This window comes from Macrotis lagotis, chromosome 2, assembly GCF_037893015.1.
Source record: "Macrotis lagotis isolate mMagLag1 chromosome 2, bilby.v1.9.chrom.fasta, whole genome shotgun sequence".
In the NCBI taxonomy this organism is placed as follows: Eukaryota; Metazoa; Chordata; class Mammalia; order Peramelemorphia; family Peramelidae; genus Macrotis; species Macrotis lagotis.
Window position 1 is genome coordinate 105,847,598 of NC_133659.1, and position 18,981 is coordinate 105,866,578.

The 18,981-nt window shown below is 41.2% G+C and overlaps 1 protein-coding gene across 1 annotated transcript in view; it reads left to right on the forward strand.

Annotated features, from left to right (window-relative positions):
• The window catches only part of MFSD4A (major facilitator superfamily domain containing 4A), a 69,337-nt gene extending 50,575 nt beyond the window's left edge, over window positions 1-18,762 (forward strand). The window contains exons 7-10 of the mRNA XM_074222497.1: window positions 4,825-4,972; window positions 7,958-8,028; window positions 9,578-9,698; window positions 11,406-18,762. Coding sequence (XP_074078598.1) covers window positions 4,825-4,972; window positions 7,958-8,028; window positions 9,578-9,698; window positions 11,406-11,461 — 396 coding nt within the window. The 3' untranslated portion in view covers window positions 11,462-18,762. The remainder of the gene's footprint in view (window positions 1-4,824; window positions 4,973-7,957; window positions 8,029-9,577; window positions 9,699-11,405) is intronic.
• Window positions 18,763-18,981: the final 219 nt, after the last annotated feature.

Below are 18,981 nucleotides of genomic sequence, written 5' to 3' on the forward strand. Positions count from 1 at the left end.
GTGCTTTATCCACTACGCCACCTAGCCGCCCCCTACGGTGCTACTTTCTAACCAAACTCATCCACTTGCTATTCCTTGTGATATTTTATCTCCTGTTCCCGTGCCCTCCACAAACTCTCCACACCTGTCCCTGGAATATATTCTGCCTTGTAGAATCCCTAGCTTCCCAATATCTGTTTCTCCACAGTGCTTTTCCTGAACTACCCTCTGCCTGGAGATGGCTATTTTGTATATATTTATTTTCACTTATCTGAGTACATATTGCTTTTCCCCAATAAATTGGAAGCTCTTTGAGGGCAGGGTGTGCCAATTGTCTTTTCTTATATAATCCCAATCATTTTAAATTCATAACAACACCTTTTTGGGAACGTATACACCCACATTTCCTTTACCCTCATGCTCATACAACAGAGATGTGTTTATTGACTTCAGCTTTCTTCCAGGAGATTTGAGGGTATACATAGATAGATGGTTCTTTGCCCTTTGTGGAGATGATAAATCTCTGGCACAAGATAGTACAAGATCAGTGCTGTAGCCATCACATAAACTAAGTACCAGAGGACCATGGGGACCTCACTAGGGACCAGCCTCACAGGGGACATTAGGGAAGGCTTCAAGGAAGAATTGGCCTTGAAGAATGGATAGGACTGGGGCAGCTAGGTGGCGCAGTGGATAGAGCACCAGCCCTGGAGTCAGGAGTCCCTGGGTTCAAATCCGGCCTCAGACACTTAATAAATTACCTAGCTGTGTGGCCTTGGGCAAGTCACTTAACCCCATTGCCTTGCAAAAACCTAAAAAAAAAGAATGAATAGGACTTCTCCAAGGGAAGTCAGATGAGAAGAGCATCAGGCAGAAGAAGAGGCAGTGTAAGCCAATGATACAGGAGACTGGAAAGCACTTGTTATGCTTAGAGAATAAAAGAAAGTTGAGGCACAGTGGTCAGAGTTCTGGGTCTGGAGACAGACACTGACTAGCTATGTGATCTTGGCCAAGTCACTTAACCTCCATCTGCTTCAGTTTCTTTACCTGTAAAGTGGGGACAATAATACCACCCACTTCAGGGTTGTAAGTGAAGATCAAATGAGATGATACTTGTGGCGTGCTTAGCATAGAGAGGAGCTATATAAATGGTACTTATTACCTTTGGGATGGTTTTGTATTGAGGAGGCAAGCAGGGCAAGCAGGGTACCAAGGGGAGGTCATTAGAGTGGGCTGGGGAGCGGGGCTTTTGGAGAGGAAGCTGAAGGAAAGGGAAATGCCTAGAGCTAAACGAAAGGATTATCAAGCATTGATGAGGGGCGGCTAGGTGGCACAGTGGATAGAGCACCGGCCCTGGAGTCAAGAGTACCTGAGTTCAAATCTGGCCTCAGACACTTAAGAAATTACCTAGCTGTGTGACCTTGGGCAAGCCACTTAACCCCATTGCCTTGAAAAAGAAAATCTAAAAAAAAAGAAGCACTGATGAGGGGGCAGTTGAATCTAGAAAACTGGCATTCATAGTGGAAGGTGACTTTGAGTTCATAGGTTTACAGTTGGGAGGCTTAGGGGTTAGATGAGGAAGCTAAAGCACAGAGAGGACATGACTTCCTACAAGTCACTGGGGTAGTAAGAGAATTCAAATTCAAACCCAGACCCTCTTTCCATAAGTATCTCATTTTCTCTAGCAATGTTTATCACCTAGGATCATAGAGAAAAAAGATGGGAAGGGAAGGGGGGCAACTCAGGTTGGGGAGAGCATGGAGTAAAAAGTAACAGACGGGGGCAGCTAGGTGGCACAGTGGGTAGAGCACTGGTCCTGGAGTCAGAAGGACCTGAGCTCAAATTTGACCTCAGACACTTAATAATTACCTAGCTGTGTGACTTTGGACAAGTCACTTAACCCCACTGCCTTACAAAAACTTAAAAAAAAAACAGTAACAGACAGACAAGGGAAGAGGAATGATGGCATTCGGGGAACTAGGGAAATGGTGAGCCATGGAGTCTAGGTTGAAGAATGAAGCAAATGAAACCCCAAGGGGGCCTGATGGACTGGGGAGCAAGATATAAAGCAGGTTTGGTTAGAATAAGGGTAGAAGGTCAAGTGGGGAATTCAGAGATCAAAATATTGATTTTTTTTAATGAAAGCAATTACATAGTATAGTAGAAGGAATATAGGATTTGGAGTCAGAGATCTGGAATTCAAATCCCACCTTGCCACATCCTATATAACTTTGGGGACTTTTCTTAAATTCTCTGAGATTCCATTTCTCAATCTCAAAATGAGGGGTTTTGGACTATCTCTAAACCCATTTCCATAACAGGATCATTTATGATTTAGCCTAAGAATATATGTTTCTCCATCCTCTGGGAGTCTGGTCTTTTATCCTGTAATTGTTGATGATGGTGGTGGTAATGATAATGAAGAGAATGATGATGTTATAGTTACAGAAATGAGAAAAACACTTACCTAGAACTTAGCTGGAGGGAGTTTCATTTGGAACCTTTTCCATATTGAGACAGAATGAGAGGCATGTAGGTGGTGCAGCAGATAGAGCACCGGCCCTGGAGTCAGGAGTACCTGAGTTCAAATCCGTCCTCAGACACTTAATAATTATCTAGCTGTGTGGCCTTGGCCAAGCCACTTAACCCCATTTGCCTTGCAAAATCCTAAAAAAGAAAATTGTGAGACAGAATGACTTTTTTTAGTGAGCTATAAAATGAAGGTTATTTTAATGAAACTTCAATGGGGCAGTTGTGGTGGCCCATGTCTATAGTTTTTGCTCCTGGTGGGTTGCTTGAGTTTGACAATTCTGAGGTATAGAAAGGCTAAAATCAAAATGGTGTTTGTACTGAGAACAACATTAATACAGTAAGTACTCCAGGAGTGGAAGGCTCCTCATCTATCCAAGGAAGAGCAAACCACCCCCAAGTCAGAAAAAGGAACAAATTAAAGGTCTGTGCAAATTCACAATGGGATTGGGTCTTTGAGTGGCCTCTGAATTACAGTTTGATAAGATAAAGTGATGTAGTCAAGCAAGGAAGAAAGGAAAAAAAGAAGGAAAAAAGAAAGAAAGGAAAGAAAGGAAGGAAGGAAGGAAGGAAGGAAGGAAGGAAGGAAGGAAGGAAGGAAGGAGCGAGCAAAGGACAAAGGGAAGGAAATAGGAAACAAAGAAACCAAGAAAGCTTCAATGTGCCAGCTGGGCCCTCTGTGATCTCTATGATCTTATGGTATGCTGGAGAAGACCAGAATCAGGAAGACTAGAGTTCAAATCTCACCTCGGATACTTACTAGCTATGTGACCTTGGGAAAGTCACTTAACTTCTATTTGTCTCAGTTTCCTCATCTATAAAATAAAGGGGTTAGACCCAGTGACCTCTAGCATCCCTTCCAGCTCTAAACTTCGACCCTGTGGTATACCTTGAGAGTTTCCAGACAGTAACAGCAAATTTACTGGTAGAGCCAGAAATCTTACCTGGAAGGTCTCCAAGTGACTTGTTCCTGTCACTATAGCCCTCGTTCTCTACCTGGATGGAAAACATTTTTCCTGCTGGTAACTTCCTCCACTCTGCTCAGGGACTTTGCTGTGAGAACCCCTTCCTTCTTTCCCTTAAAAGGGGCTTCCCATCTGCCCTGTCAACCTTACTGATCTAAAAACTTCAGAAGTTTTAGAACCCTTCATTTCTTTTCATAAGAAAGTTTGGACTTTCAACAGGATTGCCTGGCCTGCCAAAGCAGGAAGCTGAGGAGTCTTGGATGGAAACTCCAGGCAGTGTTGCTAATGCCATTAAGGGGAGGCCATCTGGTATAATGGATGGAACATTGGTTTGGGAGCCAGAGGGGCTGGCCTCAAACTATCCATACCACTCACGACTTAGCTAGGGTGATAAACTGATGAAGAGGTTGGTTGGATCGTTGGATCTGGAGTCAGGAAGATCCTAGTTCAAATCTGGACTCTGAGCATGTCACTTACCTGGGTCTGCCTCAGTTTTCTCATTTGTAAAATGGAGGTAATAGTTACACCAACCTCTCAGCCTGTTGTGCAGATCAAATAGCCTAAGATTTGTAAAACCCTCTGCACTTTAATATGCTCCATAAATGTTTGCTACTTTTTACCTGTGTGATTGGATTCAGTTTCCTCAATGATAAAACAAAGGGGTTGGATTATGTGACCTCTCCGGGTCCTTTCATCTCTAAATCCTGTGATTCAATGACCTCCTATCACTGAAATTTACAGGTCCATTAACTGTAGCTAGGTGGTGCAGAGGGTAGAACACCAGACCTAGAGTCAGGAGGACCTGAGTTCAAATTTGGCCTGACACTAGTTGCGTGACCTTGGGCAAGTCACTTCACCCTGACTGCCCCGCATCCAGGTCATCTCCAGTCGTCCTGATTCTTATCTGGTCACTGGACCCAGATGGCTCTGGAAGAGAAAGTGAGGCTGGTGACTTAGCCCAGCATGACCTCACTCAGATCCATCCCACCTCCTTGTCATGGCATCGCCACCCTGATGTCTGGTCTTCTTGAGAACGAAGGACAACAGCAGCAGCGGCAGCAGCCTGGACGCTGGACGCTGGACGCTGGACGCTGGACGCTGGACGTGTAGTTCCCGGGCATGGCCACAAGGTGGCAGAGCGACTGCACCAGCCCCTCCCCACATCCAGGGAGCTTAAGCGTTGTTTGTAAGATGGGAGCCCGCCAGGACTCTCCCCAGGCCCAAGCCAGCTGGCCGAGGCGTGCTGGACCAAGCCGAGTCTCAGACGGGGGCTGGCTGGGGGGCGTCTTGCTTGCTTCCCTGAAGTTTCCTCCAGCCTTTTCTCCCTTCTCCCCCATCTCCCATTCTCCAGGTGGGACTGGTGGCCACCTTCCTGGTCCTCCTCGTCTTCTACTACAGCGTCATCTCCTTGTTTGTGGGGACGGCCTGCCTGGGACTGTTCCTCAGCAGCACCTTCCCCAGCATGTTGGCCTACACTGAAGACGTCCTCCAGTATAAAGGTGAGATTGAAGGAGCCAAGGGGAAAAAAAAGAAAAGGGGTGGGGGGGAGCTCATGAAAACCAGCCAGTCCCAGTGCTGATTCCTGGCTTGGGCCCCTGGTCGTCCATTCTTCTTCTCTCCTATGCTTGGATGACCTCAAAGCTTCTTATTCTTCCTCCTCTATCTCCACCCTGATAATCCATTCTTTTGATTTTTCCCTAAATTCACCCAGTCTTCTTCATTTTCACCCCTAATTCTTGGTCCAGCCCCTCATTTTTGAACTATAACAGTCTCCTTCTTGAGCTCCATACCTCCAAACTTTACTTCCTTTCAATAAACACAGAGAATTGCTATTTTGTAGGAAAACCACTGGACTTTGAGTTAAAGACCCAAGTTCAGATGCTGACTCTGGTGCTTGCTGTCCCAGTAACCGTGGGCAAATCATTTCCCCCAGAGCCTTTGCAAACCTCTTGAGACAGGGCTGTGGCTCACTTCAATCCAATTGAAGACATCACCTTTGTGACATTGTTGGTCCTCTTTGAAAACAAAGGATGAGAAACCAAGCAAGCAAGCAAGCATAAATGGGAACTCATGCCCTGGCTAGGTAAATGTTTCTAAGCCATCTGCCACAATTAGAGGCTCCCCTACAGCAAAGTGTTTCCTGGTGCTTCCTCACTGGTTAACTACATCAAGCCTCGGTTCCTCTACTTGGCTTTCAAGGACCCCATCTCACCAACCCAGCTTTATTTCTCCCTGCTCCCAACACTTTAATCCAATATCCTTTACTCTAATTGACTTGGTCTCCTTATTACTCATTGCACATAGTAGAAGCTTAATAAATGTTAGCTCCGTGGATAAAATATGTGAACACCACTGGTATACACCAGCTCTCTTCATCATGTGCCTTTGTTCAGGCTTTTGCCCAAGACTAGAATGTCCTTACTCTCCTTCCAAACTAAAATCCTACCTGTGCTTCAGCCTCCAACTCAAGTCTTCTTCTACAGTTATTCTAGATAGGTATCAGTTTCTCCAAAGGGGATCCCTACACTCAGAATAGAATGGTAAACCTTAGCTGCTTGGGGGCCATGATGTCTTATCATTGTTTCTTTGACGTTGTGATTCCAAAATCCCCTTTACTATGTCCCTCCAAAATGGCCACTATTTAATTTTACAAGTCAATTAAGATTAATCTTGACTTGAAAATTTCATAATGCCCTTTGAGATCATTGGAGACACAGAGTTGTAGAACCAGTAAAAAGATTGGTAATTTCTTTGGCAGAGAAAGGGGGGTTGGAAATGCAGGCTGGCTAGGAGAGGACTGGAGGTAGTGGAGTCAAGTAAGAAGAACCTGGATCACTGAAACTCAAAGATGAGCCTAAAGGGTCATTTTAGCTTTTATCCTCTTCATCAACCAGTTAAGTCAGGTCCCAAAAGGCCCTGAGTTTTGATTAGGGAAAGATTTATATCCAAAGGATCCCAAATCTGGAGATAGAAGGGACTCAAAAGACCAACTTTCTCTAATTTTACAGCAGTCAAAAATGAAACCCTGAGATGTTTCATATTCCAAGGTCACACAAGTGTTAAGTTGCAGGGGCAGGATTTGACCAAAGCTAGTATTCATTTCACTGTACCACATGGCTTCCCTAACAGACTTAAGATTCACTTATGTCCTTTGTGACTGAATAAGTCAGTCCTCCTTTGGGGCTTCTGCTTACTCATTTGTAAAATGAGGTTAAACTGGATTGCCTCTGAGATCCATTCCAGCTCAAAATAATTGGGGTGGGGGCAGTTGAGATTAAGTGACTTGCCCAAGGTCACTCAGCTAGTGTCTGATGTCAGATTTAAACTCCGTTCTTCCTAACTCTAGGCCCTACACTCTGTTCACTTCACCATCTAGCTTTTTTTTTAATAGTTGCCTTTTTTATTAACAAATATACATTTGGGGGCAGATAGGTGGTGCAGTGAATCAAGCCCTGGCCCTGGAGTCAAGAGGACCTGAGTTCAAGTCCAACCTCAGATACTTAATAACGGTCTAGCTCTATGATCTTGGGCGAGTCACTCAGCCCCATTGCCTTAAATAAGAGATAAAATTAAGAGGTTTTGGGGGGTGCCAAGAAGAGAAAGAAGTCTTACACCATTCTCAAAAAGAACAAACATAAGAGAAAGAAAGTTAAGCTTGCTATTCTGAAGTACTATAAATGGCAAGATAAGCCATCTTCCATGAAAGTGCCCTTCTGATGAATGTGGTGTTGGAGTCTTTATGGCTATTTTGACAGACATTATTGTGGCAAGTGTTGTCTAACCTACTGCTTCAACAAGCCAGAAGACAAGCAAATGAATATATGTTATTGAATGACAAAGTAAGATATTTGGAAGCTATTTTAGAAGTTATAAAAGATTATTCAAATTTTTTGAGTTGGGAGTAGCATGAAGAAAAAATATGAAAGTATGGTCAAGGGTCAAAAGGGAACCCAAGTCCTTCTGCTGACTTTCCCCTACTTACTAACTACTAGGAGTCTGAGATGGTGCAGGGCGAGAAGCAGGAGACAGGTGCAGGTGCTTCCTTCCTTCTGCACAGGGAGATTCCCTCCTTGGCTCGCTCTATAATGGTGGCAACAGGAAAGGGGAATGAATACATTCCTATAGTAGGTGTTTAAGGATGTTAGAAAGAAGGTAGAAAAGCAGTCAGAATCTAGCCTGGGGGTTAAGAGTATGGAAATATGAAGAAGATGTAGTCATCCTGTACAGGTGTGAGCCCCTAGGAGCACCTGGCATAACGGTGATCACCTTCCTCCATCTGGATATCATGGCATATGTGTGGGGGTGGGGAGATGGTAGGGTCTCCAGTACATACCAGGACAACCCTAGTGACAATGAGAATACAGATCAGATTCTGACCTATAGTGAACACAGCAGAATCTATCAGTTTCCAAAGGAAGACGTCTATCCCAAGCAATCTATCAATTAATAAAGTCCTTTTTTCCCCTTCTTTCTTCCTGTGCCAGGCTGTGCAACCACATTGCTGGTAACAGGGGCAGGAATTGGTGAGATGACCCTCCAGCTGTTCATTGGCTCGGTATGTGGTGGGGGTGGGGAGAAGGGGGTGCCTGGACAAGGGATTATAGTGTTGTGAAAAAGCCCAGGATCTGAAGTCACTGGCATGGTCACTAGCTGTGTGACCTTGGGCAAATAATTTAACTTTGGGGGAATCTCAGCTTCTTCATTGATCATATTGGTTAGCATTTTCATGGTACATTAAGATTTGCAATGTGTTTTATGAATTATTTCATTTGATTTCCAAACAAACTTTTTGAGGTAGTTGCCCATATTTTCTCCATCTAAACTGAGGCCGAGGTTAAGTGACTTGTCCAGGGTCACACACTCATGTTGGCCTCCAAGTTCATCAATCTCTCCACTGGGCTACCAAAAGAAGCCCCTGGACTAAATGATCTCTTAAGCTTCAAATTCTCTTATGTTCCATGCCAACCAGTCACCTTCCCCCAATTTCCCACCAGGACTTTTATTTCCTAGAGCATGACTCTTGTTTTCCTAACCCCCAGCCCAGTGCCCACAATATTCACCGCTGTGCAAAGGCAAGTGTAGGGGCTAAGTCTGATATGGTAGGAGACTACAGGAGAACCAAGGGAAAACTCAGTAAGAAGATACCTCAGAAAAAAAGTATTTCTCCCTCACAAGTTAAAACTGCAATCTGGAACTGTCTTTAAGTCACTTCCTGCCAAGCTCTTAGGCCACTCTCCAGAGGACACAGTTTCACCTCCTGTTCAGAGATCAATCACCAACCAACTCCAGTTACCTTCAAACAAACTCTAAAGTTGAGGGGGGGGTCCTCCTTTCTGCAACAGTAGACAAATCAGGGGCAGGCTCAGGAGGACTTGAGTTCAAATTCAACCTCAGATACTAAATGACTGTGTGATCCTGGGCAAGTCACTTAACTTGCCTCAGTCTTCTCATCTGTAAAATGAGCTGGAGAAGGAAATGGCAAACCATTTCTGATTTTCTGTCAAGAAAACCCCAGGGGTGGCTAGGTAGCGCAGTGGATAGAGCATTGGCCTTGGAGTCAGGAGTACCCGAGTTCAAATCCGGCCTCAGACACTTAATAATTACCTAGCTGTGTGGCCTTGGGCAAGCCACTTAACCCCACTGCCTTGCCAAAACTAAAAAAAAAAAACAAAACAAAAAGCCCAAATGGGATCACAGAGAGTCAGACAAAACTTAAATGACTGAACAACAAAGATGGGGAATAATAAGGCTTGTGTGATCTACCTTATGGGTTGTGAGGAAATAAAACAACTTTCTGCACATCATAAAGTGGTCTGGTTAATTTGATCTTTAATTGATTGATGGGAATGATTCTCGTGCAGTGAGTCGGAAGGAATGACAGGAGGGTCTCGGACCACATGTATCAGGGCAGGACTTCTGTTTTCTCTGGGCTACTTACCTGCTTTTAGCAGGGCAGTGTTCTCTGCCAGCCCCTCCTGCTTCTGTTAGGGAAATGAGCCTGAACTTGAAAATTTCATCAAAGGCTCAAGAAAGAGGTTTCATCCCACGCAGCTTCAGGGCTATGTTTAAATGGCTCTTGTGTCTGTGTGTTTTCCCGTTGGCAGATTATCCAAGTGCTGGGCAAATACAGCTTCCTGGTCTGTGGCGTGATCTTTGGCTGCCTGGCTTTTACCTTTTACATCATGCTCCTGTTTTTCCACAGGATGTACTCCAGGCTCTCATCAGGTAAGGGAAGGATCTATTTTTCTACAAGAGGAGAAAAGCAGAATGGAAGGGCAGCGGGGCTCTTAGCAGACCATTAGCTAGTTACCCTGTTCCAAGAAAAATGCAAGGAAATGTTTATTTTTCTGCTGCTTCCTTTCCCCCTTTTCCTGGCTTACCATGCAATTGTTGGTGTTCAGGGCAGGCAAGGCCAGGTTAGGCTAGTGCATGCTTTCTTAGCTGAAAAAAAGGTGGGGGGCATCAATTGTGAACTCAACTCAAGGATCCCCACCCTGGAAGAGAAAGAGCCTGGCCAAGAAGCGGCCCCAGCCTGCTCAGAGCCCCAAAAGCCAGTTCCCGCCTCAGCTGGCTGGGACTCGTCCCAGGGGCCTAGTTGGCTGTATCTGGGCCGTTCAGGGATTTGACTCTAATCCAAATCTTGTTTTCATAAAAAAATCTGCCATTGCCAAATTGCAAAGAAAAGTTCCTTCAGGGCAGGAATGCCTCCCAAGAATAGCCTTAGTCTCTGGGACCCCAGGCAGGGGAAGTCCCTGGATCTATTTTTTTCAACCCTGCACCCTCACATGCCCTTTGACAGAGTTCTCAAAAGCTTCTCCTCTCCAACCTGCCCCCCAAATGTTATAGCTAGTTCTTCTTGGGAGGATGCACTAAAACAGAATTGCTTCCCTCTAAAATTTGATTCAATTCAACAAACATTTAACAATCAGCTTCCTTGTGCAAGTTGGGTGAGGCAGGAAGACCTGGATTTGAATCCTGCCTTATTGACTATGATTCTGGAACTGAGCCTCAGTTTCCTCAATTGTAAAATGAGGTAGAGAGCAGGTGGGCTTGGATTAGGTGGCCTCTGTGGAAAAAGAGGTAGATTAATACATTGTTGGTGGAACTATGAATTGCCCCTGTCCTTCTGGAAAGCTATGCCCCAAAAACCATTAAATTGTACAAACCCTTTCTGTAGTACCACAATTAGGCTATACCCTAGGGAGATCAAAGAAGAAAGCACCCATATGTTTAAAATATTTACAGCAGTGGAAACTGAGGGGTTGTCCATCAATTTGGGAATGACGGCACAAGTTATAAATATGATTGTGATGGAATGCTGTTATGCTATAAGAAATGATGCCCCTCAAACACTTTAAGTTTATGTGAAGTAGGACTTTTCTATAAAGTGCAAGTCTTGGTCTTCATTCCTCTTGTTTTGGATGAAGGTTTCAGGTAAATTATTTGCCCTCAGGTCCCACAGCTAGGAAGATTTGTATACACCAATGCAAAGTAAATAGAACCTGAGTAATTTACACAGAAACAATAACAGTGCAAAGATAAATCAACTGTAAAAGACTTAGTAAACAATCAAGACAATGACCAACCACAATTCTAAAGACTCATGATGGAGAACTGATGGATTGAGAGTGCAGATTGAGGCATCTTTTCTTCTATTTCTTTTTCTGGGAGGGGAAAAGGACCACAGATAATGCAGAGATTTGTTTTGAATGACTATACATACTTGTAAGGGGCTCCATTTTTCTTATGTTCTTAATGGATGGAGAAGCAGAGAATTTGGAACTGAGAATAAAATAAGATTGAACTTTCAAAAAAGAAACTGGGGCAGAGAAGAAAAGCAAAAAGTTTAGGTAATTCCCCCAAAATAAGTCACCAATTACCTACTGACCAGAGAATTAACCAAATAACATGATGTGTTTTTTCCCTTTGTAGACCTGACCTCAGGCAAACCACCAGGGATAGAAAATTCTGAAGTCTACCAGCAGTAAAAATCAAGTGAAGAAGATAAAAGGAGACCCTTTGCCCAGAAGCACAACTCAGACCCCCACCCTTGCTTGATAATACTGGAGGAAAGATCTAAATTGCTCCTCTGGTATTAGGGAGGGCTCAAGAGTGATTTAGACCAACTAGCTTCTCTTAGGGCAAATCAACATGAGCCTATCTGGCCATTTTAATTCCCCTTCTTTGCCTATTTTCCTAACTCCCATTGCTAAGAGATGCCTATGATGTCCAGATGGGGAGAAAAGGAATACACCTACATCTACAACTCTAAAGCCTCCTGGACTGAACACCTTAGGGTTTTGGCATTCAATTTTGGATATAGTCTGACAGAAATAGAGCCAAGATTAAAATATGATGCTCAGTGAAACCTGACAAATGTAGATAAATATGGTATTTTAAATTAACCTAGATCCTTGAGTTATTTGCTGATGCACTATGTCCCAAAAGAAATATTGTGCTTTACTTGGAACCAATACAAAATCAAGGGGGATTCTTGATTTTCATAGTCTCCAAAAACTGTGATTCATTTTCATGATAAAATTTGGGAAAGAAGTTGAATCTTGATGGCTCTAGGATATGAACAATCTATGATGAGTCTAGGAAAACAGAAGAGTGGGACAATGTTATGTATTCTGTTTTCCTTTCCCGTGTGTGTGTGTGTGTGTGTGTGTGTGTGTGTGGATATCTACAGAATCAGCAGAAATAGCAGTGAGAATTTTTCAAAACAACTGTTAGACTTAGTGCTTTTACCTCCTCCTTCAAGATCTCCCTCTTCACTCTATATCAGGAAAGTATAACAGCACAGCCAAGGAAAGGGAAAAGCACTTTTAAAAGTATTGCCCAGAGAGACAAATTATGAATAACTTGTGGAGAGTATCCACAACAATGTGAGAAGAGCACTTTACCTCATTTTTTTTTAAAGAAATGGATTTCAGTGGCTGATGATTTGTTTAACATACAATCATATGTATGCTTAAACATGTCTATATGTATATACAAGTGTATCTACACACAAACATTATTATTAAAACTACAGTGATCTTCAATCAACCATCATTTACAATCAAGTTTGCTCAATTCAAAAATTATTTTGGCCCTTGTACAAAATCAAAAACTCAAAAGTTCCTGCCTTCAAGGAGTTTATACATTCTGTTAAGAGGAAAAATATGTATTTAGATAAATAAATACAATATATTCACAAGGTAATTTTGGGAGAGAAGGGAGGACGTTGGAGGTTCCAAAAGAAAGAGGTAAGGGAGGAGGAAGAACAAGTCAAGCATATGAGATAGTCCATACAAAGACATCAAGATGGGAGACTGAATATAACTCATAGCTGTTTATGATTCACAGCTATTATGGATTGGACAGTTTGAAACCAAAGAATATATATTCTACTTGACTGTGTTTCATAGGCAAGAAATAGGCTAAAGAGATTTATTATAAAAACACTGAACTAGCTTTCTGAAAAATGGTGGCTTGGGGTATAGCATATCCTCTTACCAGAGGTCAATTAGGGATATCCAGCCTTTAAAAAAAAATTTGCTCACAAAATAAATCCTAGGCTTCAATTTAACTTCATTGTACAATCTAGTTGTAGTGAAAAGCTGCCCCTATGCTATAGAAACAACTGTGCTTTCCTCATTCAATTAAACTGTAGTATGTTTTTATGCTGTTTCAAGGGAGGAATCAGGAACAAAATAAAAATGACACTTGACCAACTCTGGCATGGTTTGTGATCTATATCTTGATGGGATCATAGACTGATAATTTTATAGATAAGGAAGCTGAGGTCCAGAAGGATGAAGAGGGACTTATGTGAATCATATAGCTAGAAAGTCAAAGAGATGGGATTTTAACTCATATCCTTGTCTCCACATCTAAGGAAACCCTTATTGAAAAAAGGCCACTGAAAGTCTGAGCTTCAGCAGTGTCCTCCTGTGGCTTAGAGTCATCTTCCTCCTTTCAAAAGCTCCAAAGCAAAGGCTAATTTTCTTGACACAAGATAGGACTCTCACATTCAATGAACTCAGATAGTGGTGTTTCGAAGGCAGGAAAGATCCTTTTGGGAGGCTAGCTTGCCGTTCATTCTCTTCTTCTGTATATAATTAGAGAGATTGGAGGGTGGAACCCATCTTTCAGAAATAGTGGAGAACTCTGGTGCTTTCCTTCTTCACTCTAGAGTTTGAAATACATTTGCTAGGGTGTAGCTTGCTACTTCTTGTAAACACTTTCTTGCTCCTTCCTGGATACTTGGGACAGAGGCATCCTTTTATCACAACCCATAAATTGGAGATGAGATGTTGTAGGCCAATTTGCTCACAGCAACTCCTGATGAGCAACATAATATGAAAACCTATCATGTAAGTTTGCAACACTTTACATGTTATCTTAGCTGATTCATCCAACAATCCTATGATGTGGGTGCCAATATTACAGATGAGGAAACTGAGGCAAAGAGAAGACAAAATGTGTGACCAGGGTCACACAACTCACCCATTTGCTTCACACTGTCTGATGAATTCGAAGACTGTACAATCGGCTAGCTATTGTAAGGGCTAGAGTGACCTCCCTGGGAATTCCTCTGCTGCTCCACTAATATGGAATACTAGAAGGATTTAGAGAATCCTAAGACTTGGTTTTAAATTCTGCCTTTCTCCCTTAACTATCTTTAAGCCTTTGGGCAAGTCATTTTTCAATTCAATTCTACGAGAGTTTATTAAGCAATTCATTTATTTACCAGGCCCCAGTGATCAAAGAAAACAGCAAAAATTCTTGGGCTCAAATTTATATTCTAGTAGGGGGAAAAAAATAAATAAAAGTAGGTGATAAATGGATTCAAGGTAATTTAGAGCACTTATTATCAAAGTTGGAAGGTGAATGGATCTGGAAAAGCTTCCTATAGTATAGGAGAGGGGACCTGAGCTAAGAAAAGAACGGCCTCTATAGGGGCATGAAAATAGCAGATAGACTGCTACATATGGGGACAGGCCTTTGTGTGTGTATGTGAGGGGAAGTAATGCAGTCAATTTGGAAAGATAAGTTGGAATCAGATTGTGAAAGGGTTTGAATACCAGACAAAAGAATCTGTCCTTTATCCTAGAGCATAGAGGGAGTCACTCAAGCTTCTTGTGGAAGGAAGTGATATGGTCAGAAGTACATTTTGGAGATTTCAATTTGGCAGCTATATGGATACAGGGGAGAGACTGAGGCACAGATGCCTGTGAGGACAACTGAAACAGAAAAGTTGAGAGATGGTTACGTCATAACGTGAGAATGTAAGAAAGGTGACACAAGAAATGTAGAATTGGAATCATCAGAACTTAGCAACTGCTGGGAGGGAGGGGGAAGGAAAGTAAAGAGTTGAGGGTGCCTCTAGGATTGCAAATCAATCAAAAAGTATTTACTTAAGTCTCCTGTGCTCTAAGCGCTGTCATCCTAGGTCACTGGGAGGGTGATGTTGCTCATCACAGAAACTGGCAAGTTTTGAGGAGGTTTTTTTTTAAATTGGGAGATTAGGGGGTGGCTTTTGACAAGTTTTGTTTTGGACACACCAAGTTGAAGGTGTGCCTATGGTTCATCCAAGTAGAATGTCTAACAGGCAGCTGGTAAAGCCAGACTGGTGATCATAGGAGATGGGAGTAGATATCTAGATTTGGAAGCTATCTACACAGAGACAACTGAACCCAAGATAGTTGATGAGATAGATCACCAAAAAGGCAAAGTCTCTACCTCTCTGAATCTGTTTTCTTACCTGTAAAACGAGGGGGCTGGACAACATCATCTCTTATGTTGTCTTCTAGTTCTACATTCCTCTTAAGTGTGGAGTGGCAGATAAAGCACTGGGTTGGGAAATCAAGGAGCTGGGATTCTAATTCCAGCCTTCCCATTAGCTCACTCCTCAAAAAAAAAACCCTATTTACCCATTTATAAAAGAAATAAGATGGGTTAGATCAGGTGTCCTATGGCTTCTTGAAGCTCACAGCACTCCTAAATGACTTGAACTAAAATAAAATGTAATTGGGAAATATTTAATAAAATAGCATAAAATACAATAAAACCCTAGATAATCTAATATTTTACAACTAGTCAATAATATGCAGCCTTTAAGGATCCTAATGTACAATTTAATGGTCTCTGTTTCTATTTGAGTTTGACACCACCATCTAGATGATGTCTTAAGTCCTCTTAAGACTTAATAGTATAAATAAAAACAATTAAGTATCACCCCAGTTCAATTTAACGATTGCCATTTTCTTGTCATTTCAAGGGCCACTTCACTTGCTTTCCCTTCAACAACAAAATATATTATAAGTATAATGATTCATCATTATCTTCATTGTCTTAGTAATGTAATTGCTAAGTATGACTACATATCTAGTACAATCTGAATAGTATTTTAGGCTACCAATGTTTGCTGCCACCAGATGCTGCAGGGATGGCATCTTGAACTGAATTGGCTTAAAAAAAAAGTTTTGTAAACATTTAAAGGCTATACAAATATAAAATTAAATTTTCCCAAAGGCAATATTGACTATATCCCTCTTCTTATGCTTACTTTAGCCATCTCATTAAAATAGCCATATTTGAAATGATTATGTGAACAATTAATTCCACTTTCCCTTAAGTGAGTCATCCAATTCTAAGTTTAATAATTTCACACACTACCTGTTTCAAGTCTTGATTTCTCATTTCAATGAGTAAATAAGAGATGTTTCCTCAAGTGGAAAATAGCAGGTATGACTGGCTATGGGAACTAGAAAAAATTTTATGTGACACCAAAGAAATCTCATTCAAATTTTAAAAAGAAAAATATGGAACATTTCATAAATTTGATTAACTATTTGACTCACACTTGTTTTTCTAATTATGGCTACAAATATTTTGTGATGCTGATCTCCCCTCCCCTTCAGTCTACTTAAAAAATTGAGATGTCCAATTCATATCAAACATCTAAAGGAAAGATCTGAATTTTATTAAGTATAAACTAGATACAAGGCACTCTGCTGGAGTTTAAAAAATGAATTAAGACACAGATCCTTTCCTCAAAGAATTTCCAATTTTGTTGGAAGGTTACAAGTTATAATATAACAAATACAGAGGAAAGGTCTAGAGCAGCATGAGAGATAACTGGAGGGAGAAATAAATATATTTGAGATGAATAGGAAAGACTTTATGGAGAAAGGAGCACTTGAAGAGGCTTTTAAGAAAAAAATATTTTAACAGGTAGTGTGATATGGGAGGAAATCATTTTCATCATGGAGCACTGACTATCCCAAAGCATAAAGTAAGAGTGGGAGGAGGATGTGGAATGAGACCCTGAAAAGTCAAGTAGTCGAATTTGAGTGAAATGAAATAATACTGCAAAAGCAGTTTGGAACCAGATTAAAGGAGGCCTTGAATGTTAAATTAAGTATTTCTATTCCATAAGCAAGGGTCTTTAGTATTTAGCAAGACTAAAGCTTTTTTTTTTAGTAAGGTCAGATAGATATACTTTAAAAAATGATCCTGTTTAGGAAGGAAAGAATTAAAAGCAAGATCAGTCAGGATAATCTAATGAAAAGGAGGGAGCAGATGCCAAAAATACTGCAGGAATAAGTATTTTCCTAACCAATTCCATTCCAATATATTCTATTCCCAAGGGCTGCCATTAACCTTAGTGTATGGGAAGTTTCTGTTTTATGTCTTATTATATCTTCCCACAGATCATGGTTTATTGCTAAGGAAGCAAGGAGAAAAAAATTACTGGATTTGTAATTCCAAGAATATATATTTAAAAGCTGACTCTAGGGGGCGTCTAGGTGGTGCAGTGGATAAAGCACCAGCCCTGGAGTCAGGAGTACCTGGGTTCAAGTCCGGTCTCAGACACTTAATAATTACCTAGCTGTGTGGCCTTGGGCAAGCCACTTAACCCCATTTGCCTTGCAAAAACCTAAAAATAAATAAATAAATGGATGAATAAATAAATAGATAGATAAATAAATAAATAGAAGCTGACTCTATTACTCATTACCTAATTAATACCTGTGGGACCTGGAACAATTCACTTAACCTTGTTATGCCTTGGTTTCCTTAGGATCAAGAAATTAATTGGGGGGGCTGCTAGGTGGCACAGTGGATAGAACACCAGCCCTGGAATCAGGAGCACCTGAGTTCAAGTCCAGCCTCAGACACTTAATAATTACCTAGCTGTGTGACCTTGGGCAAGCCCATTTGCCTTGCAAAAACCTAAAAAATAATAAAAAAAAATTGGATGACCTCCAAAGAATCTGTCTAGCTTTAAATCTCTGCTCCATGAACATGCTATATACTCCCCCTATTCCAGATACATTTTCCTATGAATTCTACATAATATGGTGCCTAGTAAAAAATGAGTTTGCTAGGACTGAATCATTGAGATAACTAGGAAGATTAAGCCAGCTAGGATGAAGTTTATCTCCAACATAGATCACGCTATGGGTCATCTTATGACCCCTTGAAAGGGGATTAGAATGTAAGGGGTGTATTACATCCTATGTGCATGTTTCCCCCATGACAGTGTATATAGTAAGTACTTCATCAGTACTTGCTAAGACAAGATTTATCCCTATAAGCAAAGCCGAAATTCCCTGTTCCTTAAATAATCCTTCACCGGAGGCCCAGGAGATAGTAGAATCAGTCCATTTCAGGGCCTCTAATACGCTACAAGGAACTGCTCTGTTTGTAATATATGAATCAAAATAAAAAACATACAGGGAGTATTGAGAATGCCCTAATTTAAAATGGGTTATACCTGGTATTAAAGCCAAGGGAGAGGAAGGCCATCAGCATGAGTTTAAAGCAAATGACATTCACGGACATCACCTTTGAAAGAGAAAAGTGCCATAGGTCTAAGAATGGGCCAGGGAAGAAGGTACAAACTTTAAACCATAAATTAGTAAACTTGACTTTGATTCTTGGACCCAATGAATAACAGAAAATAAAAAAAATAATTCATATAGGAAAGCATTTTGTTAAAAATATTTATTAAAAAAATACAATTGTTTTGCATGTCTGGTTGCACATATAACTATTAACATATATGCATGATTTTTGACTTGAATAAATTTGCTACAATGCTTTTAAAGCCAGCTCGCATTATACAAAGCAAATCACTCTGTCAGTTCTTACACAAAATAGTTTTCTAAAACCTATTTATTTTTTTAAAAAAGATACACATTGACATTATAGCGCTCTGTGTGTGTGTGTGTGTGTGTGTGTGTGTGTGTGTGTGTGTGTGTGCCGACGCACAGAACTTAATCTTTTTTTTAATCACCTGATTATTCAGGGCAGCCCCACATAAGAACTGGGAGATGCGCTGGTTATCAATGATACATTTTTCTTTTAAAAGCAGCATGCTTTAAATCCCTCAAAGTGCAAACACAAACCCTTTCCTCATTGATCTAATATCCTTGGGTTCAGGTCTCTTTGCCATATTTAAAAATAAAAACAGAATTCTAGATGCTCAACAGTCCTGATCAACCTTGAAGAT